Raw genomic sequence first — 25396 nt, forward strand, 5'->3', positions numbered from 1 at the left:
CCTCCTCCCTTTTTCCCCTGTCTATCCTTCCTGAGCAAGCTGTACCCATCCACACCAACATTCCAATCATGTGTATTATCCCACCAAGTTTCAGTGATTCCAACAATGTCATAGTTGTATTTATTTATTAGCACTTCCAGTTCTTCCTGCTTATTCCCCATACTTCTCGCATTTGTATATAGGCATCTAAGATACTGGTTTGATCTTTCCTCCCAGTTTTTTCCTGACTCTCCTTTCTCTCTGCCAATATAGCCCACACTCCCTCTTGTTTCCGACTCATTTCCCCGGTCTCCATGTTCCCCACTTACCTGTGGGCTTTGCTCACCTGTCCCCGTCGAACCTAGTTTAAAGCCCTCCTCACTAGGTTAGCCAGTCTGTGTCCGAATAGGGTCTTCCCTCTCCTCGAAAGGTGAACGCCATCTCTGCCTAGCAGTCCTTCCTCGAATAGCATCCCGTGGTCTAGGAAGCCAAAGCCCTCCTGGCAACACCATCTTCGCAGCCAGGCATTCACCTCCATGATGCATCTGTCTCTGCCCGGGCCCCTACCTTTAACAGGAAGAATTGAAGAGAATACCACCTGTGCTCCAAACTCCTTCACCCGTGCTCCCAGAGCCCTGTAGTCACTCTTGATCCGCTCAGTTATGTGTGAGTGCTGAGAATAGAACTGATCTTAGGGTTTGGTAGCTCAAAAGGAGGATTTCTTAACTGAATACAGACTGGAAGAAGCTAAACTATCAGTTATCAATAATTCTCTCTAATCAATCATCTCATCCCAGTTCCTCGTATTTAAGGAGCTAATGGGCATGATAAATTGTTGACATAGAAGGTTCTAACTGTCGTGCTTTGGCACCTTTTTTCCAGCGTATGCAAACAGGATTTGTCATACCAGGCTCAGGTCCTTGCTCCCCTTACCAATCTTTGGGTAGTTGATGCTTCAGAGGAAGATGACCCTTCTGGGCGCCAATAATTGTGCAGTGCCTTTTCTGGGGCAAGAGGAGTTCCTTTCTGACCCTGAAGCACCAGGTTTAATCACCCTTGTGTATACTGGCTACAAGTCTAGTTAGTGGCCATGAAATTATCTAACCAGTTCTCTCCTCAGCCTAGTTAATTGTCACTGATCCAGTGAACAAAAATAAACTTTAAACATTTCAAATCAAGAGAAAGACCAACAGAACCCTTTGTTAGGTATGGTGGGGCTTGATTCACCCCCTGTGACACCCCACCTCTGAGGGAAGGAGGGAAGGAAGGTGTCCCCTACTGCACATATCTCTGGGTTATGCTGTTGGAAGCAGACATAATCCAGGGCTGAATTGTTCCCTGTGTTGTGGTTTCTAATGAATCTGAAAGGGGTCCCTGTGAAAATCGTCATCATTAGTTGATTTGAGAGAACCTGGCTAGGTTATAATACATAGCTTTATCAGAGGCCAGCTGCTGAGAGGACATGAACACAGCTGTCCCTATTCAGCCTGGTGGTGATGAAAGTTGTTGTTGTTTTTCTCAGTTTTCCTAGAACCAGGCCCAGAAGTTTAGTGCACCTGACTTTAAAAAAAAAAACACTTTGGGGGGCCCTGGCTGAGTGCATTTTAACTACTACAGCATTCCAGAGCTTGTTGTATACATTTAATTAACACAGTAAAAACCTGCACCTGCAGAAGGCAGTGTGCCCTGTCTTTAGTTACACTTTAATTTAGCAGTACAGTTTTGTTCAACCTTTGGTTAGGGCCATCGCTACCAACTGCAATCAGTGGGAGTTGATGGCACAAAGTACTTCATGTGATTGGACCCCTGGTGCCAAAGGGTAGAATTTCAGTTCAAGGAAGGTGAGGATGGTGTCATGGGTGACATTCCTTCTCTCCTTGTAGGCAGGGGACTTGTATTTGCCTTGTGTCTCCTATGTTCAAATTATTGTGGGCAGCACTCCAGCCCGTTACCATTTCCATCAGGGGACTCTTTATATCAAGCTGAGATTGTTGTCATTTAAAACATATTCTAGCTAGCTAATCCGAAGCCAGTGTGAGTGAAACACATTGATTTTAGCACTGATTTACATCCTATTTAAAAAAATAACAGGGAGAACACAGATGTAGTTAAAATGCAAAAGGTACTTCATTTATCCAGAGCCAAACACCAACAGGGATTTAATAAAAGGGCTTCTTTGTACATAGGACAGTGTCCTCTCCTTCATTTCCCCCTAGAACTACAGTGTATTCTCTTAACACAAAAACGGTCCTCACTAGAGACTTAAAAGCAACATGAACATTTTCAGTCTGTGTAAATATTTAATTTTATTTTCTCCAGTATCTCCTGAAATAGCAACTTCTGCTTAAACCACCCATTAGAGGAATGTGGGGAAACATGAAAATGAACACGTTTTTTAATGGATCAAAGAACAACTATCATTTAATCTGACTTCAAAATAGAATGATGTTTATACATCTGGACTGAAACTGTATTTATTAATTATTACTAGGGGCAAATCCTGGTCCCACTTAAATCAATGAGAATTAGGCTCTTACGGGGAGATTTTCAAATGCAGAATTGAAAGTTAATGAGACTTAGATGCCCAACTGCCATTTGTATCTTTAAAAATCTACCCCTTAGTGCCTGTCGTAATATCCCCATTCTGAACGTACCAGAAGGGCAGTAAGATTCCTTCTGCTGCAGAGTCTGAAGGCTGCATATAGAGATTTGTCACCGCACTTGTGAACTTTTTAGTCTACTGATTGCACTTGTATAAACTGTACTTCTTACAGGGTCACGCTCCGACAGACAAGCTGAAATACAGAATAAAAAAACTGGACCAGCCATTGAACTTATTGGCAACTGCTATGAAAAACTGGAAGCAGCAAAAATATGGATTGAAGACATAATGCAAGTCCAGGAAAGTCACCTTATAGTTATAGAAAACAATCACATTTTTAACCTTAGCAAAAGAGAGCATGCAGAACTTTCTCATCTGCAGCGTTTCGGTGTATCCATATTGGAAGAAGTGATTGGTGGAAAAGCAAGATTAGAGATTCAAGGTCCTCCTGGTGCCATAATTGATGCGGTGTTTGTGATCGAAAACTTACTGTGTTATGTGCAAGAGAATAATAGAACCAAACAAGAGGAACTGCCGCAGTCAGAGGGTCAGTGAAGTTAAGGTTATAAGAACAAATATGAAGCAGAGAATATAGTACCAATCTATAAAAAGGGAAATAAGGACAACCCAGGGAATTACAGACCTGTCAGCTTAACTTCTGTACCCAGAAAGATAATGGAGCAAATAATGAATCAATCAGTTTACAAACATCTAGAAGATAATAAGGTGATAAGTAACAGTCAGTATGGATTTGTCAATAACAAATCATGTCAAATCAACCTGATAGCTTTCTTTGACAGGGTAACAAGCCCTGTGGATAGGGGGGAAGCAGTAGACGAGGTATATCTTGACTTTAGTAAAACTTTTGAAACTGGAGCAAGACAACGAGAAGTAATTTTTCGCTCTACTCTGCGCTGATTAGGCCTCAACTGGAGTATTGTGTCCAGTTCTGGGCACCACATTTCAGAAAAGATGTGGACAAATTGGAGAAAGTCCAGAGAAGAGCAACAAAAATTATTAAAGGTCTAGAAAACATGACCTATGAGGGAAGAGTGAAGTTTAGTCAATCTTTGTTTAATCTGTTTGTTTAGTCTGGAAAGGAGAAGACTGAGGAGGACATAACAATTTTCAAGTACATAAAAGGTTGTTACAAGGAGGAGAGAGAAAAATTGTCCTTCTTAACCTCTGAGGATAGTACAAGAAGCAATGGGCTTAAATTGCAGCAAGGGTGGTTTAGGTTGGACATTAGGAAAAACTTCCTAACTGTCAGGGTGGTTAAAGACTGGAAGAAATTGACTAGGGACGTTGTGGAATCTCCATCACTGGAGATTTTTAAGAGCAGGTTAGACAAACACCTGTCAGGGATCGTCTAGATAATACCTAGTCCTGCCAGGAGTGCAGGGGACTGGACTAGATAACCTCTTGAGGTCTCTTCCAGTCTTATGATTCTATGTATGTGTGTGATCCATATTTAGATGAGCTCGTATTTCAGTTTGTATGTATGAAGAATATACAGTAGGGTCAGATTACTCCCTGTGCTTGGATACTATGGTAATGGGCGCTATGCAAAGCTTTGAAAGACTGTGTGTTAGTCTGTTGACTTCAGTTGATTCACTGTGCAAGATTCCAGGGGGTTGCAGTTTATCCTACTGGGCTAGCCATGTTGTTGGAGGCAGACGTGATTGTGCTGCCAGCCCTCACTCTGGGAGTTCCACTAGGAAAGGCAGCCTGAAGGCCCAGACAGCTGAGGCTCCCTGGAAGATGTGTGGAATCAGTGCATATCCGTTCTGAGCTGGTCCTGCATACTTTGTATGTAGCTTGTTGCAACTCCCCTCCTGGCATACCCACTGCTATCAGGGTTCCATAGACAGACTTGCTCTGGTGGGAGTGAATCAAGCCCTGTGACTTCAATACAAAAATTACTGAAGTCAATTAATTGATTTGATTGGAGTTTCAAGAATTAATTTAAAACAAGTACCAAAGACCACCTCAATGGGCAACTTCCTGTCTTTGAAATATCCCTGTTTTCCAGGTCAGTTTTATTTGGCTTGTCATTTGGATGGTTATTTAAAATGGGTTCCAGGGTATAAAAGATAGATACACAATGAAGATGATACATCCTGTGTCTCTTCTGTTTCTGACTTTTTTCATTAGTTCCTTTGGTAGAACTTGATTTAACAGGCATAATATATTCAGCAAATGTAAATGTAAGCTGTAAAGTCCTTAGCGAATTTGAATCAGTTAAAGAATTTCTAGTTCTGGACAGATAGTTCTTTATTTAAATGTACAAGAGTGTAGAAAGGTGCTGTAGTGCAGTGGTTCTCAACCAGGGGTCCAGGGTCCCCTTGGGGGCTGCGATTAGGTTTCAGGGGGTCCACCAAGCAGGGCCAGCGTTAGACTCGCTGGGGCCCAGGGCAGAAAGCCGAAGCCCCACCACCCAGAGCTGAAGCTGAAGCTTGAGCAATGTAGCTTTGCAGTGCGCCTGTGGCAGGGATCCCAGACAATTGCCCTGCTTGCTACCCCCTATCGCCGGCCCTGGCTTTTATATGCAAAAAAAGAGTTATTGTGGCACAGGTGGGCCAGGGAGTTTTTATAGCATGTTGGGGGGGCCTCAGAAGGAAAAAGGTTGAGAACCCCTGCTGTAGTGTCCATATCCAAAGATCATTGACCTCAACAGAAGCCTTTCCAATGACTTCAGTGAGCTCTGTATCAGGCCCCAAGTGTCCTTGATGATTTTTTAAAACAGAAATCTTAAAAGTAAATCTAATTTAACAGTAAACTCACCACTTACTGGCAATAGCCAGGTAATCCTTACAGCACAAAAGAAAAAAGAGTATCCCAACCTCCCAAAGTCATCACTGCCCTCCTCAAAAGACCCTGTAAAGGAGGAGCCTGGACCGAGATGATCCAAACAGCTTGCTTTGGAGAAGATGTAACACTCCTGTCTCTTAACTAAGCAACTAAAATAAAATATTAACTTCCTCCTCCACTGACTTTGCTGCATTTAGGGTGAGTTTAACAAGCTGAAAATCTTACATTATTATCATATATTCTGTTACTTGTGGCCAGGCCGACTGGAAACTAATTATCCTCCAGAAAAACTCCGAGACAAGACAAGGGATACCAAAATGTATGATCAGATCTCAGAAGCAGACTTAAACTGTCAGGAATTCAAGGACCGAGAAAAGCAGTTTGAAAAAGCTGGGCTTCGTGCTCTCAAGGTAAAGAGAGTGTCCTTGGTAAAAACAATCTGAAGAAATCTTAAGGTATTAGACATTTACAAGAATTAAGAAGGATGCATTTTCAAAAAAGTACAAGATCAAAATCAATCAGCTCCCTTATAATACTTGAATTAACTTAAGTGAAATTGCAAATGAAACCTAGCTTTATTGCTCAATTAAGATGACTGTTCAGAAAATGATACAGCTGATCATTCAGAAAGATGCAGTTAAATCCTCATTTACTATTTTAGAAGGTACTATATGTTTGTTTTATATTTTGAAGCCTCAAGTGCTCAGTTATAGTGAATTCTCAGGGATCAAGGGGCTGATTCTGCTCCTGATATAGTCAGTAGTAGGGTCTCGGCTCTACTTTAATACATGAAGGGAACACAAAGATGTACAGCATATACATAGAGAACTATAAGCCTCTCTAGTAGATACAGTCTCTGTGGGAAGGAGGGAGTATTGTCTAATGCAGCATTTCTCAAACTGGAGGTCCTGAGCCAAAGGGTGTTGCAAGCCTACTGGGGGGGGGGGGGGGGGGGCGGGTCACCGTATTGCCACCCTTACTTCTGTGCTGCCTTCAGAGCTGAGCGAGTGGAGAGTGGCAGCTCCTGTCTAGGTGCCCAGCTTTGAAGGCAGCGCCGCTGCCAGCAGCAGTGCAGAAGTAAGTGTGGCATGGTATTGGGGCGGAGGGTGTTAGGTCAACACTTTATTGGAGGGGGTCATCACAGCCTGAAATATTTTCAAAGGGGGTCCCGGCAAAAAATGTTTGAGAACCCCTGCATCAAGGTATTAAGAAGAATTGACTTGATGTACAAAGACCACCTCTCAGGCTGCATTATAACTCTGATTCCAAACATGCACAGTATCTTGTCTCTAAAAAAGATTTCTTTGCAACCTTTAATGACTTTCCATTCCAGCAAAGCTCTAAGAATTTTCAAGGAGAATTTGGAGGCTTGGCATATAGCTGTCCAGAAGCTCAGGTTGAGGAGACACTTTGGAGTGAATATCCATCCAGCCATGCATTGGATTCATTTGCACCTGACCTCAGACTCTGTGATTCAGTTGCAAATCCAGATGAATACAGTAGTTTGAATTTTCACCAAATAGCTGGAGAGTTTTCAGGAAAGAGAAGGCCCAGTGCATCATTATCAAACTTAACAGAAAAAGATGTTTTAACAGGTATGGTAAAATCACACACATTAATCTCTAATTAAACTAAAAATCAGAATATCTGGAAGACTAGGTCACAGATTTTCTTTAAAATAGTTTTCAAATCAACAGATTTTAATTAGTTAAGTTTTAGAAAATTCTAAAATATTATTGGTATTTTTAATGCAAGCAGGAGTTCCTAGCATTTTAAATATGTGCATTTTGGACTCTAATGGGGAATAGTTTTTGGTTTTTTTAAATCATGTTTTTTCTTTTGACAAAATATTGAAAGACCACTAGCACTCAGATTTCACAAAACTTTCATGGGCTGCTTAAGGCAAGCTGGCAGTGAACAGAGGAAACGTTATTTGAAGTGTGGTACACTGCTTTTATTTCTCAACCTTTGGGAATTAAGGTGATTATAAGGAAATTGTAAACAAACCTGCTGCTACCCCTCTCTCCCTGGGATAAGTCTGAGGTGCAGCTTGGTGGTTAGCAGTACTTCGGTAACTGTAAAGGAAATTGTCTAGTCAGAAGAGAAAGTTTTAACTCTAGTAAACCAGTTCTGTAGGAACCAATGACCTGCTGCCAGGTATCCCACTGTCCTGAAAAGCACTGATCTCCAGTTGAACAGGTTTCTGTAATATCAAGAACTGTCATAACAAATCCATACATAAAATGATGAAGCTTTACTAAAGCAAGAGGAGGAGATGAGCAGTGGTTTTGTCTTGGCTCTTGCAAAAAAAGTTATTTTTAATTCATTATTCAGGAGCAGAAATAAAACAGATTAGCTCATGCACAAGGCATTTGTGCATGCATGTTCACAAAGCATGGCCCCATTAAAGAAAAATTTCATGCAACTTCCATGTTTCAGAAGCTTCTACAAAGTCAAAATAGGCCTTAAAAAATCAGTGTGGGAAGATAAAGTTTTAATTAAATCTAAAAACACTTAGGGTGAATGCACCAAGTTATTTTTCTTCTGTAGCAGATGAAGTTCCTAGCTAAGTTTTATGTTTTTCTATATTATGTATTGCTAGGGACAAACAGAATCCTGTATGAAGGATTTATGCAAGATTAAGGAACAAATTTTCAAATATTTTGCTTTTTAAATTATTTGTAATTTTTAAGTGTAGACATTTTTTACTTACTTGAGAACATTTACAGTGTGTCCCTGATGAAAAATTTCTAATTACACATTTATTGGAGAGGTCATGTATTACTCATCTAATAGAAAGAAACATTAAAAGCATGCCAAAGTTTTGCAGTCCTTAAGTATATCACAGATTGCTTCTGTAAATTAAATTCTCAGTTTAAAGTCACAAGATGTTTGTGCAGATACTTCTATTAATGGAATTTATTCTAAAAATAGTAATCTGTACAGATCTCAGTCTGGTTACAATCCTGTCATTCTTTGTACAGTAGCATGCTTTGAAAAGCTACGGCCTGTTATTACTACTGAGAAATGCATTGCCAAGTCTGCACAACTATGGCATTGTTTTGTAGTTAATCACTCCTTTCTGATTTCCCCACTTTCTTTCATAGGTTTAGGCTTTGCACAAGTACCACAGCTCAAAAAAAGGCGACTAACATTTGAAAAAGCCCCTGGAAGAAGTGATGGGCAAACTCGTCTTAAATTCTTTTGAATTAAATGTAGTCTTACTGCAGACACTTTTTAAATGTGTGAATTGTTTCAAGGGAACCATTTTAAATTATATAATTATTTCTGACCCAATTCTCAGGTCATTTTCATATACTGAGAAGTTATTGGGTTTAACTTTTTGCATGTTTGTTAAAAGGTTTTTTTTTTTTTTTTTAACATTTTACCAAACAAGTTAGTTACTTAATCTGCAGAATTACTAGGGAAAATGTCTATTCTTAGATGTAAATTAAGATAAATAAAAAGATTTCCACTTTCACATACTGCCTTTTTATCATTTGTTTCCATATCTCATGAATTAATTTTAAAAAACCATATTGTCCTTTACACACACAAAAAGGCAAATAAGGGCCTGGAAGCTCTTGGAGTTTTCTTGATCATTTCAGTGCGGGGATCTGGGTTTGCTTGTGCGGGTAAGGTGCTGGGCTTCTGAACTTGCAGGAAAAAAGATCCAGAGGTAATTCTGGCAATTCTGGGCCAATAAGCCTACCTTCAGTACCAGGCAAATTGGTTGAAACTATAGAAAAGAACAGAATTGTCAGACTGATAAACATGCTATATTGGGGAAGAGTCAATTTTTGTAAAATGCCTCAGCCCCTTCTCCCCACTTTCCCTGGCTCTTTAAGACAACATGTGGAGAGTGATGCAGTGCAAGAGAGTGCTGACAGGTCATCTATCTCACAGAATTGAGCAGGGAGAATGCTGATGAAGCCAACCATGCCCTGGTCCTGCCTCCTTCCAGCCTAGTCACACTCCTGCTTGACCCCTCCAGTGAGCTTGTCTAGGCATTTTTGCATCAGTGTAAAGCAGGGCTTGAAACCAAGGTAATTAACACCAGTATCCTCCCCCACCCCCTTACCACCAGTGCAGAACATCCATACCTGAGAACTAACCCCAGTGTAGCTACAATGCAGTGCAAAAAATTCCTCATGTTGACAAGCCTGGAGTCCCAGCCCCACATTTTCCATGGAATTATAAGGGAGAAGCTCTTCTCATGGCTGTTTGTTCCCAATTAGTGCCTCTGTTTCAGAATCACTGGAATGGAGCATCAGGCCATACGTTTGTGTTTTAAAAGTAAGCAAGCTGCAACCATGTTTGGAATGATCTACACCGCGCCAAAGAAATTTCCCACAAGGCCCCTGAGGCCTCTCATCACTTCAAAGGCAGCCAGTCCAAGGCCTATACAACTCGTTGAGCGGAGGCTGCTGCTGGCAGTGCTTACCCCAGATATTGGATGGCAACAAAAATTGCTGCAGCAGGCTGCTGCTGTAACCTTTAGGTTGAAATATTCCCACTTAATATTAAGTTGTTAAAGATGAGGGTGCAATAAAACCACAACTTAGTTTTCAGGGTCGAGCCGCTAGGTTGGTCACAGGAAATTTATTTAGTAGAGGATGACTTGGTGACACTATAAATGACAACCAAACTTTATTAAAAATTATGATTAGTTAAGCAAACAGGCATACAATTACTACTTACACAGTACTGCAATTAAACTGCCACTAGATGATGAAATGATGTATCAATGGGTGATCAGTCCGCTGACAACAGAGTAAAGTACAGGCTGGGATCTAACTATGCCCTGTGGATGTTAACTGAAGTTTTCTCCAGTTTAAACCAAACTATTCTTTTTATACCCCATCATAATACTAATTAATATTAAACTGTCCTTTACCACAATTACATTTCCATCATTTCTTATTGGCTTTTTACATTACACATTATTTAAATTAACATCTGCACCAAAGTCTTTCCCATTCCATCAATATAGACAGCATTTTAATAAAACATTTAGTTCTCAAAAACACTTTTAAAGCCTTGCTCAAAATAGTTATATCCAAAACATCTCAATACCATAACCTTGGCTCATGTCCTTGCTTACTCTTACTTTCCCATAACACTCTGTCTCCAATTTATCTTTGACTTTTCTCACACTGGCTACTTCGATTTCCCAGACTCCTCTACGCTTGGGCCCAAAACGTAACTTCTACTTAAGTTAGCCTGTTTCTTAAGCCAAACAAAACTATAGGCTACGCTGCTCCACCCACTCCACCAGTTTCCTCTAGTCCTTCAGTGTCCTGATCCAGCAAAGCAACTTAAACATGCCTGTAACTCTAAGCACGTGCCTAAATCCTTTTCTGGAGCAGGGTCTTTGTGAGTAGTAAGGATGCTCAGAAGTAGCAACAACCACCTGCGCTTCCTTGGAGGTGGGGGAGGACAGGAGGAAAGAGACAGACTCTAGAGCTCATTGAATAGGGAACTCAGTTGAGTTTTTAATGGCCCAAGCAATGGGACTTTCACCTTTTCTTCCTGCCCTGCCTAAAACATATTCAGCCTAACTGCTCCCTTTCTCAATTTCATATCACTGCTCTTAGCAATGCCCACTTACATCATATAGGATAGTGTATCTCCTTAGTGTTTGCACTCTTTAGGTATTTGTAGGCTGTCATGATCACTCTGACGTCCTGCATCTTTCTTTTCCCAACTTCCTCCAATTTGTCTCTAATAAGCACCCCAGCATGAACACGGTATTCCAGGTGCCGGTGGCCTAGAGCCATAGAAAGGGGCACTATTGTTACTGCCTCTACACATTTGCACTGGCCATTCTTCTGCCATATCACATTACAAATTCATGTATTTGTATTATTTGTATTACAGTCGTGCCTGTTAACCAACTGAGAACAGGGCCTCATTGTGCTAGGCACTGCACAGGGTCAAGTTCCTGTCCCAAAGAGCTTATCATCTAAGCAGATAAGTCAGCCAAAGGATAAGGTAAGGGGATATACAAGCAGATGGCCTGATCCAAAGTCCATTGCAGTCAAATGGGGCTTTCCAGGCCCAGACTGATTGTTTGCAAACATATTAGTGCCATGATTATTCTTAGAGAGGGAACATGTGCCTGTTTAATATTAGTACCACAAATTATTTCTTGCATTACTTGTGTTCCAAGGTTCTCCACCATAAATTCTCTTCCCTACCCTAACATATTAACTTACAAGTTTCTCCATTTTTGTACTCTTCTATTTTTTTTCTGTCCAGGTTTCTAATATCTTTAGATCACATTCTATTGTTTCCTCTAGTATTTCCAGAAAGTCCCATTTTCATATTCCCAACAAGTTATATTTAAATTTTTACTCCCTTTTCTAGATATTAATGAAGAGGTCAAAGCAAACCTGGCTCAGCACAGATGCCTGTGGGTAAAACATTAGACACCTTTCCCTAATCCAGTACATCTTATTTTGTTTTTAGTCCCTCAGTCATTTCGCAGCAAGGTTGAAATGTTCTACCTATCAACATGGGGCGGCACAATCCTCCAAAAGTCTACCTTCGGAAGTCTGGGATAGGGTCACACTGGAGGCTTGAAACTCAAGAGTCAGAATCCCGCAAGACATCCAGGGCAGAATTATAAGGTACGTAATTTTCCCTTTTTCCTACTGTTGCATGTCCCACTATGCCAGGTCTTCCACTTGTCAGTCTTCTACACTAAAGACACTTTGGAACAAGGACTGCCTTTATTTTTGAGGACTCTTTAGCGCTCAGCCTAATGTCACTGCTAAACAAATAGTAAAGAAATTATAACATCAAATGTACCCTCAAGTGCTATACAAGTAAGAAGGAAGAGAGAGGTCCCTGTCCCAAGGAATTACAATCTAAGTGGATTATGAAATTATGAAAGGAAGATAGACAAAAAAGCAAGTGATTAAGCTGTGAAATGTAACAGACATTTTATTACTTGTCTTGTCAAGGCTACTCCCAGTTTTCAATTTAGAAAGAATCATCAAAATGTAAACCAACTGCCAGCAATGAAAGCTTTTTCCTTAAAAAAGTTATCCTTCGTCCATCAGCACCCACCAGTATCACTCTCCTAATATTTTGAGTGCCTCCTGGTGGATTCTCCAGCACTGGCAATTTTTAAATCAAGGTTGGTTGGTTGTTTCTCTAAAAAAATCTGTTCCAGTTCAAACAGGAATTATCAGGAGGGAAGTTCTCTGCCCTGCATTCTACAGGAAGCTTGTAGAATACAGACCTTTCTGGCCTCAGAATACATTTGTGGGTGAGGAGAGAGGTTTCCCGCAGAGGCACTAGCTGCCATTGTTGGCTCCAGTAGAAGACGATGAAGAGACCTGGCCCCCATTCTTCATCTGAAAAGTTGACCTCTGTGAACACTTGGTGGTTAAAACAGCTATAATACTGGAGAGACATATGGATCAAGCTGTGGGATGTAATTCTCTTCTGCAGGAACGGGTGTAGCAATATATGGTTTGCAGAGGAATGTGTTTCAGCTCCAGAACGTCAGTTTGTTTTGTGGCCTCTGGCTTTGATTTAATTTTTCAGACCCTAAAACATTTAAAGTTTAATGTAATAACTGGGCGTGAGGAACAAATGTCGCAGAATGCTTATACTTGCAGTTAAAAATCATCTTGACCTTAAGCTTTCACCGAGTGCATATTCTGTATCTGAGCAAAATAAATAGATCACCAGAGACAGCAGTTTTGTTTTCAAGAGGAAAATGGGATCCTGGCTCTAAAGTGAGAATTCCTAGAAGTAAATATGCTGAACGATTTCCCCTTGCAGAAGTCCTGCCACAACAGTGACAATGCTACCAGCAGCTTTTAACTTACAGTAGGATCCGAAATTGTTGTTATGCAAGTTGCCTGGAAAGGAGGGTTTAGAAAAGAGCTTTCATATGCAACATTCAAAATCATTATCTTCTGTAGAACTGCAAACAAACCACCTCCCCCCTACTTTACCCAGAATAGGAGGTGGATTTAAATAGACATTGCAGTCCATTCGCTATTTCTAGCCCATTTTTGTGGTCACTTGACCAAACCACTCTCTTTCTATTTGCATCATGGATTTGGTAGTGTTTTTGAAAACTCTCCCCCAAACTGCTAAGCTCAGGAATCTGTTGCTTCAGTGTAAGACTACAGCTCTGCAAAAACTGTCGTAGATAACCACAGGGAGGGAAAAAATACAGCTTCTACTCCCTAGCCTGTATTTGTCCTTTCACACATACCAAACTTTAATGTGAACATAAATTAAATATATTAAAAATTAATGGAGATATCCTATCTCCTAGAACTGGAAGGGACCAGGTCATCAAGTCTAGCCCCCTGCCTTCACTAGTAGAACCAAGTACTGATTTTGTGCCAAATCCCTAAGTGGCCCCCTTAAGGATTGAACTCACAACCCTGGGTTTAGCAGGCTAATGCTCAAACCACTGAGCTATCCCTCCCCCCCATACAAGAAAAGTTAGACAGTACAGAACATTGACAGAGAACCTACAATAGATAACTTTAAAAACAGATACAGGCATACACTGCCTTCAGCAGGCTAAGTGCAAAGGGGGCGTAACTTGCTGTTTGTATTCCTTTTATGCTGGTCCAGAAAAAAAGGGAATTACAAAGCTAGCTGCTGCAACATCTTAAATAAAAAGGAAAAACCCCAACACCCAGTGTTAAACTATTTGTCTTTGGCTCTCTCTCTCTCCCACCCACAAAGGCACACACAGAGGCAATATTACTCACAAAAGAAGATTTCCCCCATTCATTTAATATTAAGAAATATTAAATGCTTTTAGCTTCTAAAAGAGATGCATTTAAAAAAAAATCCCAGAATGTTAACACAGAATTCACTAGTGATTTTTTTGGGCAACCCATGTTGTCCAACTCCATCCTTGATGACTCTGTCCCTATTTTTTCTCCCACTCGTGCAGAAAACACCTACCTCCAGGCACCACACTGCATCTTTTTGTCTGAGCCCATCACCTCGCAGCCAACCCCACCAACCCTCAACCAAGTCGAATGGTCACAGTTAAATGATAAACCCAAGTTATTGGTAATTTGCTTACTTCCCAGGTGAAATACACCTGAGGACGAGCAAATTTCCTATCTTTCTACAGGCTATTGAGTTGTATCGTACAAAGGGGAGGCACTGATAAGGAAGGATGGCCCTGCTCCGTCACAAGCTCCCTAAATTTGGGCAAGTCACTTTTTCCCTCTGGGCCTCAGATATCCGTCTGCACAATGGGGATCACAGAATTTCCCTGCATTGCAGCAGCATTGTGAGGTACGGACCCTAATAACTGTGAGATGTACAGGTGACCTAAGATAGATAAGAACAGAAAGGAGCACGGTGGCTGGGAGTGGAAAGAAGTATGTCGAGGAAGGGCATAAATTCTTTCCTGTGGAAGGAGGTGTTCACATTGGCAGGGCATATACATAGGCACTAAACTAGTACGCTCCTCTGCCGTACCTCCCCAGAATGAAGGTATTTGTGAAAGATTCAGGGTGAGATTTTCCAAGTTGCCTATGAGATTTGGATGCCCAGTTCCCAGTGACATTAATTGGAAATGAGAGTTCAAATCCCTTAGTCCTCTTTGAAAATCTCACTCTAAGGAATTATACGCACCTTTCATATGAAATGCTCCGTGCACATTTCTTCCTATAAGTTGGGTTATGATGCCTTCCCTTATTCACACAAAGAAGTTAAACATCTATAACTACTGCTTTTCTATTAACAGGAGACAAACTTTTCTGGATTCCTGCAGTAACCTATGCAGCCCTAAATGCCACGTAATTCATGAGCCCTCCTTCCCATGTCTAAATATGAACAAACAGGTCTCTTCCTCCTTATAATAAAACAAAAGTCAAAGGCAGTAGGGAAAGAAATTTTATTTCCAAGCTTCTAAAGATTAATACAAACACTGGAGAGTAAACAAAATGAAAAACTATTAAAAAAAATAAGCAGTGTCTTGTAAAAGTGCTCTGTAAAAAACCAAAGGCACACAACCAACAACATTATACACTCATAGAGGCTTAATGAGTTGTGTAGTTCAAGCCTTGATCATTCTGAGTGTGAACTCATTTTGCATTCATGTTTTTCTAGTGTTCTGTGACTATTGTGAATCACATTTTAAACATGTTAAGAAAATTCCAACCAAGCAATATCTTGAGAAGCACAAACAAGAAAGACAGTAAACAAATTGGACATTCTGTAGTGAATGTGTCGTAAGAATCAAGTCTGTGCTACATACTGTCAGGCAGTTTCTATAAAAGACATCACATACTGATTTAAAGGCAGCTGCAAAGCAGTGTGAGTTAGCTCCCAAGTCTTAAAAATTTAAAAACAAAACAAAACAAAAACCCTTTCCATTTGGCAACACTGTTCTCTTACTAAAACTGGGTTCTTGTGTATTTTAACATGCACTTAGTGGGTGTCTGTTTAGAAAATGTGAATACCAAGTGTGGGTGAGAGGAAGAAGTCATTTAAGTGTGTAGAAAAATCCTTAATCCAGGCATCACAATTATTAAGGGGGAAAAACGTTATTTGGTAAAATTAAAATATTTTTCCTTTCTAAAATGTAAACAACCTCATCATTAAATAAGCTTGTGTAGTAACTATGGAAACAATGTTAACTCAGTTATTAAGAGTGCTTTCTCATATAAAATACTTTACACGTATTAGCAAAAGATCTAGTCAACTACTGATACACCAGAACAGATTGATAAATATCTAGGAGATTGTTTTGGCCACAGGAAAAGTAGGGCACAGAGATAGTGTTTTCTTGAGGAGGAAAGGCAGCTGTTATTCATTTCGTGCTTGAAGAGAACTCTCCACCGACGTTCCCTACAAAAGGAAAAAGAGTTTTATTAAAGGCTGTCTTCGCCTTTCTTCTTTAATAAATTCTTCTCACAAGCTGTAACACAGAAGCCTCTTCACTGTGGGTTAGGTTAAACGTGCCATTGATGGGTGCTAGCTTCCTGGAATACTGTAAAATTTGTCCCCACCATTTTATCCTCATAAAGCAGTAGCAAAAGTGCTATGAAATATCGGTCTATTAGCAAAAGAAGAAAAACATAAAACCCAATACTTCTGGAATGCTTGCAATAAATCATCTACTCGGCTCTTATTCCTCAAACAGGAGAAAAATCCTGCATCTTGACAGGCCAATGTAACCATATGATACTTTATTTCTTAACTCAGATGGAGTCAAGTCCTAGAAACACACATACACAACTAGAATGGCAGCTTCATAAAAGGAACAGAATACGGAAGAGTCACCGTCATCCTAAATATCACATTTGCCGGGACACCTAAGATTATTGTAACAGAGAAAAGAGAGAAAATATTTTTTCTGTTTGTGCATTTGACAGCATTTTGAGCCATCAATTGCCCTTTCCCCCCAGTCAATTTCCCCTTTTTCACACAGCTCCAGAGGTGGGTTGGCTGAATGGTGAAGGTCGCAGGTTTGAGTCTTGCTCAGTCTCACACTAAAAGGCCACCTCCAGTTCACCCACCTACAAAACGGTGCCTGATCCATAGGGTTAGAGTAGCCAAAGATGGTCAGACAGGATGCTGGCCACACCACTCCCTTCTACACCACTGGCTATGAAACCATGTCAGCCCGATGAGCCATTGGCTGCAGGAGCTTTTACTTTGACACAGCTCCAGAAGAGAAAACAAACATTTAAAAAAAAACATAGGAAAATGTGATTTTTAAAACCTCAAAATTTGGCAGAGGGACAAAAGTACCAATTAAACGGAATAGATTTCAAGTTGACAGTGTCTTCTAACAAAGCGCAAGTAAATGGGACTCTCATCATTCCTCCTGTCGTGGTAATTTATTTACCCTCCCTACCAGGAGTTATTACCTTATTTGTCTCTTTTAAAGAATTATGAGGATTGGCTGCTGCTACATTAAACATGCTGCCTGTGCTATGTAAGATTTTTAGGCAAGACCTAGGGGCTTGATCCTGCAAAGAACTACTCACACCCTTGAAGTACCAGGGCTGTCCATATGGCTACGGATGGGAATAAACACATAGGTGAGAATGCCTTTGCAGGACCAGACCCTAATGATTTGTCTACACTCAAATTTTTTTCTTAATATTCCCCGCTGTTACTACCAGCAGTGCCGGCAATGCAGGGAACACTAGTGTAGACAGCGTTCAGGTGGCTGCTGGTGAGTGAACCACATTGTTTAGACTTGCTCAGAGCAGGTCAACGATGACAGTGGTTACCAGTCTACACTAGGCCCTCTGTTGCTGCCGTCTCTCATGGAGCTGCGCCAGCTGTAACAATGGTGGGAAAAAGCCTAATGTAGGCCCAGCCTAAGTGAACTGCAATATAACATGCAAGCTAAAAAGTGTTGTAACAAGCGGAGAGTTATTTAAATCAGTTAAAATGCTGCAGCCTCATTTGTTTCTTTCAAGCTGCCTGCAGTCTCTTTTGGGACTGCGTTAGTTAACAAAGACACTAATCAAGAATGCAGTTCCATCTGATGCACTTCCAGGTCGATCATCAACAGCTGAAGAGAGTTAAAGGGTGTGAAGTAACAGGAAAAACGGTATGTTTGAAATGCATTGTAAGAGACTGCAAATGGCATTGAACATGTTAAATGCCGTGCTTAAGTTAATTAGAAACTGGATGATCTATTATTGGGTCAACAGAATCAACCATGTATAATTAAGTTTACTGCACAGTCAATCCTTCCTCTAAATTTCCTTCCTTTCCCCAGATAACTGATCTTCTAAAATGGTACCTTACATGAATGCCATATCTGCTGGAAGAAAGCACCCCCTGAAATCACTTCCTAGACAATATTCATTCCTAAACCACTGTGAATGTAATGTGAAGGCCATCTGGAGATGCAAGCGTAGGGAGATGACTCAACTTTGGGGGAAGGGGAACTGGGTCCCTTACTGGCCATTTTGGGTAGTACGCCATGCTCCTCTGGAGGGACAGTTTCCTACTCTCAAGTGGAGGTAGCTGCCTTTTCACTGGTCACCGCCAATGGAGGAATGGGGATTGAGAGCACGGCTGAGTAGAAACAATCTACAGTTACAGCGGGAGAAGATAAAAGCTAACTTGGAAGTGTGCCATCAACACCTGTTGCCTTTGATCTCTAAACCCTTCCTAGAGTCCAAAATGAAGAAGGGTCTTATCTGAAGTGCAGAGTATCAAACTGATTACGCACCCAACATCCTGCTGTTGCTGAAGACTCATTTTAAAAATAGCTACAGACACCGTATCCGCCAACAAGCAAAAGAAGAGAGGAGGGACGTCTGGAGGGAGAAAAACGTTTTAACTCTAGTGACCAGAGGGACTAGGAATCCATTTGGAGGGCCAGAGTAGAAAAAAAGTAAGCACTTTGCTACAGAAGAGGTATTGTTAGTATGTATGTAAGAGACAGGAAGAGAACCCACTGGAAACTTGTCATTTCTAGGGCTTGGGGTTTACAGCAGATAGCATATACGACTTCTGTCGCTACCCTACCTGACTTCAGAGTAAAGCACAGGACCTAGGCTCCCGGAAAGGATTGCTCCCAGCAGGAACTCCTATTAGCAGGGCATCTTTGCAGGCGTTCTGCATACAATACTGCTGAAGTTCTGCAGCTGCCTGAGAGACCTGTACAAGGAAAAAGAAACACTCATATACACAGGGGAAATCAGTTGATTCCCTGGCGTCTAGTAGATAGTTGCTCCTTTTTAGTAGCCATTATCACAGAGTAGGAAAGCAGCCAAGCCAGCTCCCAAAGCGAAAAGTGAAATAACGCAGATTCAAACGCACACAGCTCTGACAAGACAGACGTAGCGTCAATGAGTATTTTCAATTCTCAGCCACGGCAGCGTGTGGAATGTAGATGTTGGTGCCACGGATTTCGGTTTCATTGTGCCACAGAGCAATTCAATTTTCTTGAGTACTTTATTACAAAATAGCCACATAGCAATGTACACAGCGCTTCCCACCATGGAAAACATCATTCCCATCCCAAAGAGCTTATGCACTAAATAACAGAAGACAAATCAGGCGAGACATAGGCTAGCAGCAGGGCAGAGTGAAGAGCTTAAAATTCGAACCTCCCTTAAAAAATTTAATTTAGGTCAAAATTATCAAGATTGGGTGCCTAAAGTTAATCTCCTAAATCTAGATATAGGCACTTGAAGTGGAGTGGCCGGATAGGTCTGAAGCAAGCTCAGGAGACAGAAGGTATTGAGGAGCCCGAAGCATCCATGCTCCTCTCTTAGACAGCAAGCTGGTTAGCATATGCAACTTTTGGAGCTGGACAGAGAGAGATTCAGGAATCAGACGGTGAGGATGCAGACAGCAGTGTGGATCCAGGAAACGTTTAAGGATGGGGTGTCTGTCTGCCAACGTGGTAGGATTTTAGTCAGCCAAAGGGCCCTATTGGAGAACACTAACTGGAATCCCCAATCACCAAGTGTGACATCCTCACCTGAAGCTACACACCAGGCTTTTTTCTGAGCTCAGGAAATATAGCTCTCCCTCCCTGTGCAGCGCCCCAGCGCTCCCAGAAGAGGGGACTGTAGGGGTTTACTTGCTGGATTGGGACAGTGACCCCAACGTCCCCGTTGCCATGAATGGACCATCCACAGGGCCGTCCTTAGGATTTATGGGGCCCTATTCAGTATTATTAAACTGGTGCCCCATGCCTGACGTCAGCCTGGGCTCGCATGTGTATTTTAGATAAGGGTGGTTTTTTGAAGGATTTATTTAAAAAACTGTATGTCTGAAGATCCAAACATTTAAGGCTAAAGATGAATACTCAGATTGTGCATCTAAAAATCTATGCAAGGATTTTTTAGAGATGTGAATTTATAATCTTCAGTAACATACAGGGGGGACAGATAGCTCAGTGGTTTGAGCATTGGGCTGCTAAACCCACAGTTTGTGAGTTCAATCCTTGAGAGAGCCACTTAGGGACCTGGGACAAAATCAGTACTTGGTCCTGCTAGTGAAGGCAGGGGCTTGATGACCTTTCAGGGTCCTTTCCAGTTCTAGGAGATAGGTATATCTCCATATTTATACGCTAATGAAGTATTTTTAAAGCAAATTTTATTACAGTAATGCACAACTGTTTTGGACAAGAAATTCAGAAACTGACAGGAATACCTGGGAGTTGGCAAATGCCTGTTAAATGGTTTCATTATTGGCTCTTTAACAGTTTCAGTGTTGAGCTAATAGGTCTGGCAGGCTGGAGGCTTTTTCACTTTTAAGGACTAGATCCCCTCCAGAGGAAGACTCATCAGGCTGCAGCAGCCAGCTGTGGTGGGTGCCTGCAGGAAGGGTCAGAACAGGCAGGAGGGTGAACACTAAGCCCCACAGGTGCCCTACACAGCCACCTATGCTACATATGCCTAAGGACAGCCCTGACCATCCATCCCTAGGGCCTAGTGAGCTTGCTGCCATTCTCAGACTGTCAGATCCATCAGCATTCCCAAGCACATGGTGTGGCTTTTCTCTGCCCCCTTACTCAGTTCCCTTTTTGGGGTCTGTTCTATTCACTGCCAGCCACCCCCCCCCCCCCCAATATTAATTTTTCTGAGTATCTCATCCCACCATGCTGTGTTCAGAGCCTCAGAGATGCTTGAGGAACAGAAGATCCTGTGGCACCTTTAAGACTAACAGAAGTATTGGGAGCATAAGCTTTCGTGGGTAAGAACCTCACTTCTTCAGATGCAAGTCATCTGAAGAAGTGAGATTCTTACCCACGAAAGCTTATGCTCCCAATACTTCTGTTAGTCTTAAAGGTGCCACAGGACCCTCTGTTGCTTTTTACAGATTCAGACAAACACGGCTACCCCTCTGATACCAGAGATGCTTGAGGCAGCCTCACCCAAGAGGCAATGGTAGAAGGAACTCTGCAGAAGTAGACTGACTGATTGCCATTCTCCCCGACCATGGAGCCTCCCCTTCTGGAATGCCTGGAGGGTTTCTTATTCTTTCTCGGTCCCTTTCTGGGACTGGCCTCACCATTTCCGAGCCACGCCATTCTCTGGACCGCAGCACCAGTCGCTACTGAGGAACCTGAAAACTGGACCATTTTCTGTTGTGTGACCATGCACCCGAAGAGCTAATTGGTATATTTAAGTGCCCTGTGCCAATACCAAAGTGCAGAAGATAAGGGCAGGGCTACATACACAGTGCTCTGCTATGGAATAATTAGCAGAGTGTGTCCAGGATATGCCATGTTGTACGTTGCTCAGCACCACTCTGCAGCCCTCTTCTGCCTAGCTTTGCTGACACGAGCAAACTTTGCAGCCAGCCGATGAGCAAGGAGCCATATGTATCCTACTGCTGTTGATAACTATGTCTGAAGGAGGTGCACACCTTGCGTGCGGCAGCTGTGCAGTAGCAGTCTATGTGGCACAGGTTAGTACCATTCAGTAGCAGGGCCATCTGTCATCATTGCTTGTGCGCTCTCCATGCAAGCCAAATGTACGTTTTCCCCTCTCACTCCCTAATCGATCATCTTTCAGCATATGGCAGTAACTGCGCTCAGCCCAGCAGCCCCCCTTGTGCATGTCCCTGTGAGTAGGTATCACTTTCAGACCAGTCTCCTCCTCTGGGAAAGTCTTGCTCCCTGGGCACTCATCTGGAGAGAAGGGCAAAAACCCTACCAGAGCGTGCAATCGTGGGGGTGGATTTCCCTCAGATAATTCATCACATACTCTGAACGGCCAAAAGAGAGCTCTCTTTTCCCCCGCACAGCGTCCACCTCGGTATCTTTTAAAATCCACCTGCATGTTGTTTCATCATTCTATTCTATTCCTTGGTGTTTCCTCTTTTTATGCCTATTTTACTGTTCTGTGATCAAATTATCTTGCTAAGAGATATTTTTTTATCTGACTTTTTTTCTTAAAGTCCAACAAATAAAACCAGAGACCCCAATAAACAAACCAAACACCTTCTAACAAAGAGCAAGAGTGGACATTTCTGCCTGACAGGTGAATGTTATCGAGAGTTGACAACAGAACATTGGAATGGAAATGATTAGGCACCCTCAACTGTAATAGACAATACCGCACTGCTACAATACAGAAGAACTGTGCACATTTGTACCATTGACCAGGCTATTCATTGCAGACTCCCCAATGTAATGAATGAACATGCAAGCAAACAAATGATAAACTATAATCCCTGTTACTGAATCAGTCTATGGGTACGTCTACACTACCCGCCGGATCAGCAGGTAGCGATCGATCGGGGATCGATTTATCGCATGTAGTATAAACGCAATAAATCGATCACCAATCGCTCTCCCGTCGACTGCTGAACTCCAGCAGTGCGAGAGGCGGAAGCAAAATCGACGGGGGAGCCGCGGCCGTCGATCCAGCGCCGCGAGGATGCAAAGTAAGTAATTTTAATTCAATTTTATTCTCATAGCTGAAGTTGCGTATCTTAGATCGATCCCTCCCCCCCCCAGTGTAGACCAGGCCTAAATGTACTTTGTCATTTTAACTAATATTGTTTAGTTTTAATTACTGATGAGCCTTCTTGATTCTATTAGTAAATGTATTGGAGAGAAGGGTGAGTTGATGTTAAAATATCCTCTTACTTTCATCATGTAATTGTACAGGTCAGGGAGTTACGCGCTTGCCACTTTCCCTGCGAAGCAGATGAGCACAAATTGAGAAAGAGCAGAGACTAGATTTTTCTAGTTATAAAATAGCTAGCTAAACGGCCACAGTTTAAAGTATTGAAGCTGTATTCAAATCTGATTTCAAGATAAGCCTGTGTTTTATGAACTGGGCAGAGTAAGGCTGTGTGCACACTTGGGGTGATGAGAGAGGAGGAAAATACTAAATGCAAATTAATTTTACTTTCATTATTTTACAGCCTGAAACAGGGTTGGACTTTGCACATAGCTAGAAAGAGTTTCTTTATCAAAGCAACTGTGGAACATGGAATTCTAAACATGGATTACCAGCTATAAAACGAGGCTTTTTGTTGGCAGGATTTTATAAAAGAAATAATGATAAAAACAAACATACACACATCTAGGAATTGGCAGGCCTCATTACAGCCTCTCTATTCAAGTCTAATTGGAAGTGGGTGAGATCAGCAGGTTTGGGGTCTAGATCATCATGTTTGTGGATCAGCAAAAAGAATTAATGAGGTTCTGCTATATTATTCATTATCGCCTTTTTTCCTGGGAAATGCTCTCCTGCCACACTGATGAGTTGGACTGGCAGGCACCCCACATGCTGCATCCAAGGCTCAGAACCTGTCCCCCAAGTACATCATTCAGTCACTCTCTCCCAGTCCTTTATCAAAATATCTCAAACTGAAGGAAGTTAACCCTCCCTACCCCATCAACCGGCACAGACTGCTGAAGCACCTCTCCTCCCCATAGCCTTCTCCATGTTTGCTCTTCCCACCAGCCTGGGGCTGGGCCAAGTCCTTGCCTACTTCTGTCCTACTGAGCTGGCGCGGGAAGGGGCAGCTCATTTTATTTAACACCAAACCCTATAGAACAACAGAAAATAAGCCAATGTTAAAAAAACACAATCAACTCATGGCTTTTTCCCCTTACAAACCACCCCAGACCTGGGGGGCTACTCAGCCATTGGGTTGATGAGACTTCCATGCCAGCTGTTTGCTACATTCTCCTCCTAACATAAACAGAAGCCACCACAGCTGCAGGTATTTCCCTGGATCCCAGATCAGAAGGCCCGCACCCCAGATGAGCCCACTCACCTGGGTACCAAGTTGTGCCCAGAAGCAGCCAGCCCCCCGACAGCCTTGTAGAACCTACAATCACTGTAAGAAAACCCTTTTTTGACCCAGCCAGGTAATGAAAGCCTGGTCACAAAACTCCAGCCCTGTCCCAACCTACTGATCCGTGCAGTGCAGCAAGGCTGGGGAGCACTGATCTCTCTCCCCTACATGCTCAGGTCAGCAGAACAGAGCAGCTGCTGAGTTTGTGCTGCCCAAAGCAGACAAGCCTGTTACAGAACGGAACCTAGAACCATCGGCCTAGACCAACAGCACCCCTGGGTTCCGATCCCCCACAGCTGCTTCCATCAGGGGCTCTCCCCAGCCCACCCCCATCTCTGCAGATTTAGTAGTCACTCGCCTCTGGGTGCATGGGCTGCTGCTGTCTGAGATTGACACAGGGTGACCAGATAGCAAGTGTGAAAAACCGGGACACTTTTTTTTCTGGGGGGAGGGAGGGTACAGTTTCTTATATAAGACAAAGCTCCTAATGGGGGGACATCTGGTCACCCTAGACTGGGTGGTCGGAGCTAGTAGCGTGGTGGCTGGACCCCCAGCCAAGTGCCTTTACCCTCGCGCTGCCCCCCTCCGAAAAGGGGACTCAACCTCCCCCCCCATTGACCCCAACCAGAGCCACACTGCTCGCCCACTTTTCTTGCCACTCCCCTCCGATTTCGCAGCGGGCCACCAGAGCCGAGCCGAGCTCATCCCCCCCTTTGCGAGCCAGCAGCGTCCTGCCTGGGGCTCTCACCTTGATCCTCTCCACCCCCGCCTCCAGCTTCAGCTGCTCCACCAGCCGCTGCATGCTGCTCAGGCTAGCGTTGGAAGACATGCTGGCGGCGAGCTCGGCACCCAGGCGAGCCCAGCAGCCCCGAGAGACGCAGGGCAGCAGGAACTGAGCTCAGAGGGGGAGGAGGCAGCCCCGCTCCGGCCCCGCCACTAGCTCCCAAGGAGCAGGCGCTGCCCAGAGCACCATCTAGAGGCCACCAAGCAGCCGCGACGTGGCACAGCGCCGAGGGTGCAAAGGGAGGGCCCGATCCTGAGGAGCCACGCGTGCCCCAGCTCATGCGTGGCAACCCGCGGCGCTGCGCCTGGCCCCGGGGCGTCCCCGCTCGCCCTGCAGTTCGGGTTGTAACTGCACCCCGGAAACGCAGGGGGAAGGTTTTTTGGGCCGTGTAACGTTATCAACCTGCGGGCCCTTGCGAGTGTCGGCAGCCGGCTTGCGAAGTTATTATACAGACTAATATTGCATGGATTGGG

At 42.9% G+C, this 25396-nt stretch overlaps 2 protein-coding genes across 2 annotated transcripts in view; one reads left to right on the forward strand and one right to left on the reverse strand.

Annotated features, from left to right (window-relative positions):
• The window catches only part of SHOC1 (shortage in chiasmata 1), a 99423-nt gene extending 90550 nt beyond the window's left edge, over positions 1 to 8873 (forward strand). Inside the window, exons 26-29 of the mRNA XM_054033164.1 lie at positions 2754 to 3128; positions 5651 to 5802; positions 6726 to 6987; positions 8500 to 8873. Coding sequence (XP_053889139.1) covers positions 2754 to 3128; positions 5651 to 5802; positions 6726 to 6987; positions 8500 to 8600 — 890 coding nt within the window. The 3' untranslated portion in view covers positions 8601 to 8873. The remainder of the gene's footprint in view (positions 1 to 2753; positions 3129 to 5650; positions 5803 to 6725; positions 6988 to 8499) is intronic.
• A 6400-nt stretch (positions 8874 to 15273) lies between these two features.
• Positions 15274 to 25059, reverse strand: GNG10 (G protein subunit gamma 10). Its single transcript, XM_054032696.1, has 3 exons — positions 24888 to 25059; positions 18893 to 19024; positions 15274 to 16243 (listed from the first exon to the last, which is right to left on the reverse strand). The coding sequence occupies exons 1-2, from the start codon at positions 24966 to 24968 to the stop codon at positions 18899 to 18901; spliced, it is 207 nt and encodes a 68-aa protein (XP_053888671.1). The 5' UTR covers positions 24969 to 25059; the 3' UTR covers positions 15274 to 16243; positions 18893 to 18898.
• Positions 25060 to 25396: the final 337 nt, after the last annotated feature.

Source organism: Malaclemys terrapin, chromosome 6 (genome assembly GCF_027887155.1).
Source record: "Malaclemys terrapin pileata isolate rMalTer1 chromosome 6, rMalTer1.hap1, whole genome shotgun sequence".
Lineage (NCBI taxonomy): Eukaryota > Metazoa > Chordata > Testudines > Emydidae > Malaclemys > Malaclemys terrapin.

What these genes read in the sequence shown, in the direction of transcription:
- GNG10 (XM_054032696.1), bottom strand. Translation starts at nt 24,968, where the DNA reads ATGTCTTCCAACGCTAGCCTGAGCAGCATGCAGCGGCTGGTGGAGCAG. An exon ending in CGGGGGTGGAGAGGATCAAG is followed by an intron (nt 19,025 to 24,887) that starts GTGAGAGCCCCA and finishes TTCCTTGTACAG; the next exon opens with GTCTCTCAGGCAGCTGCAGA.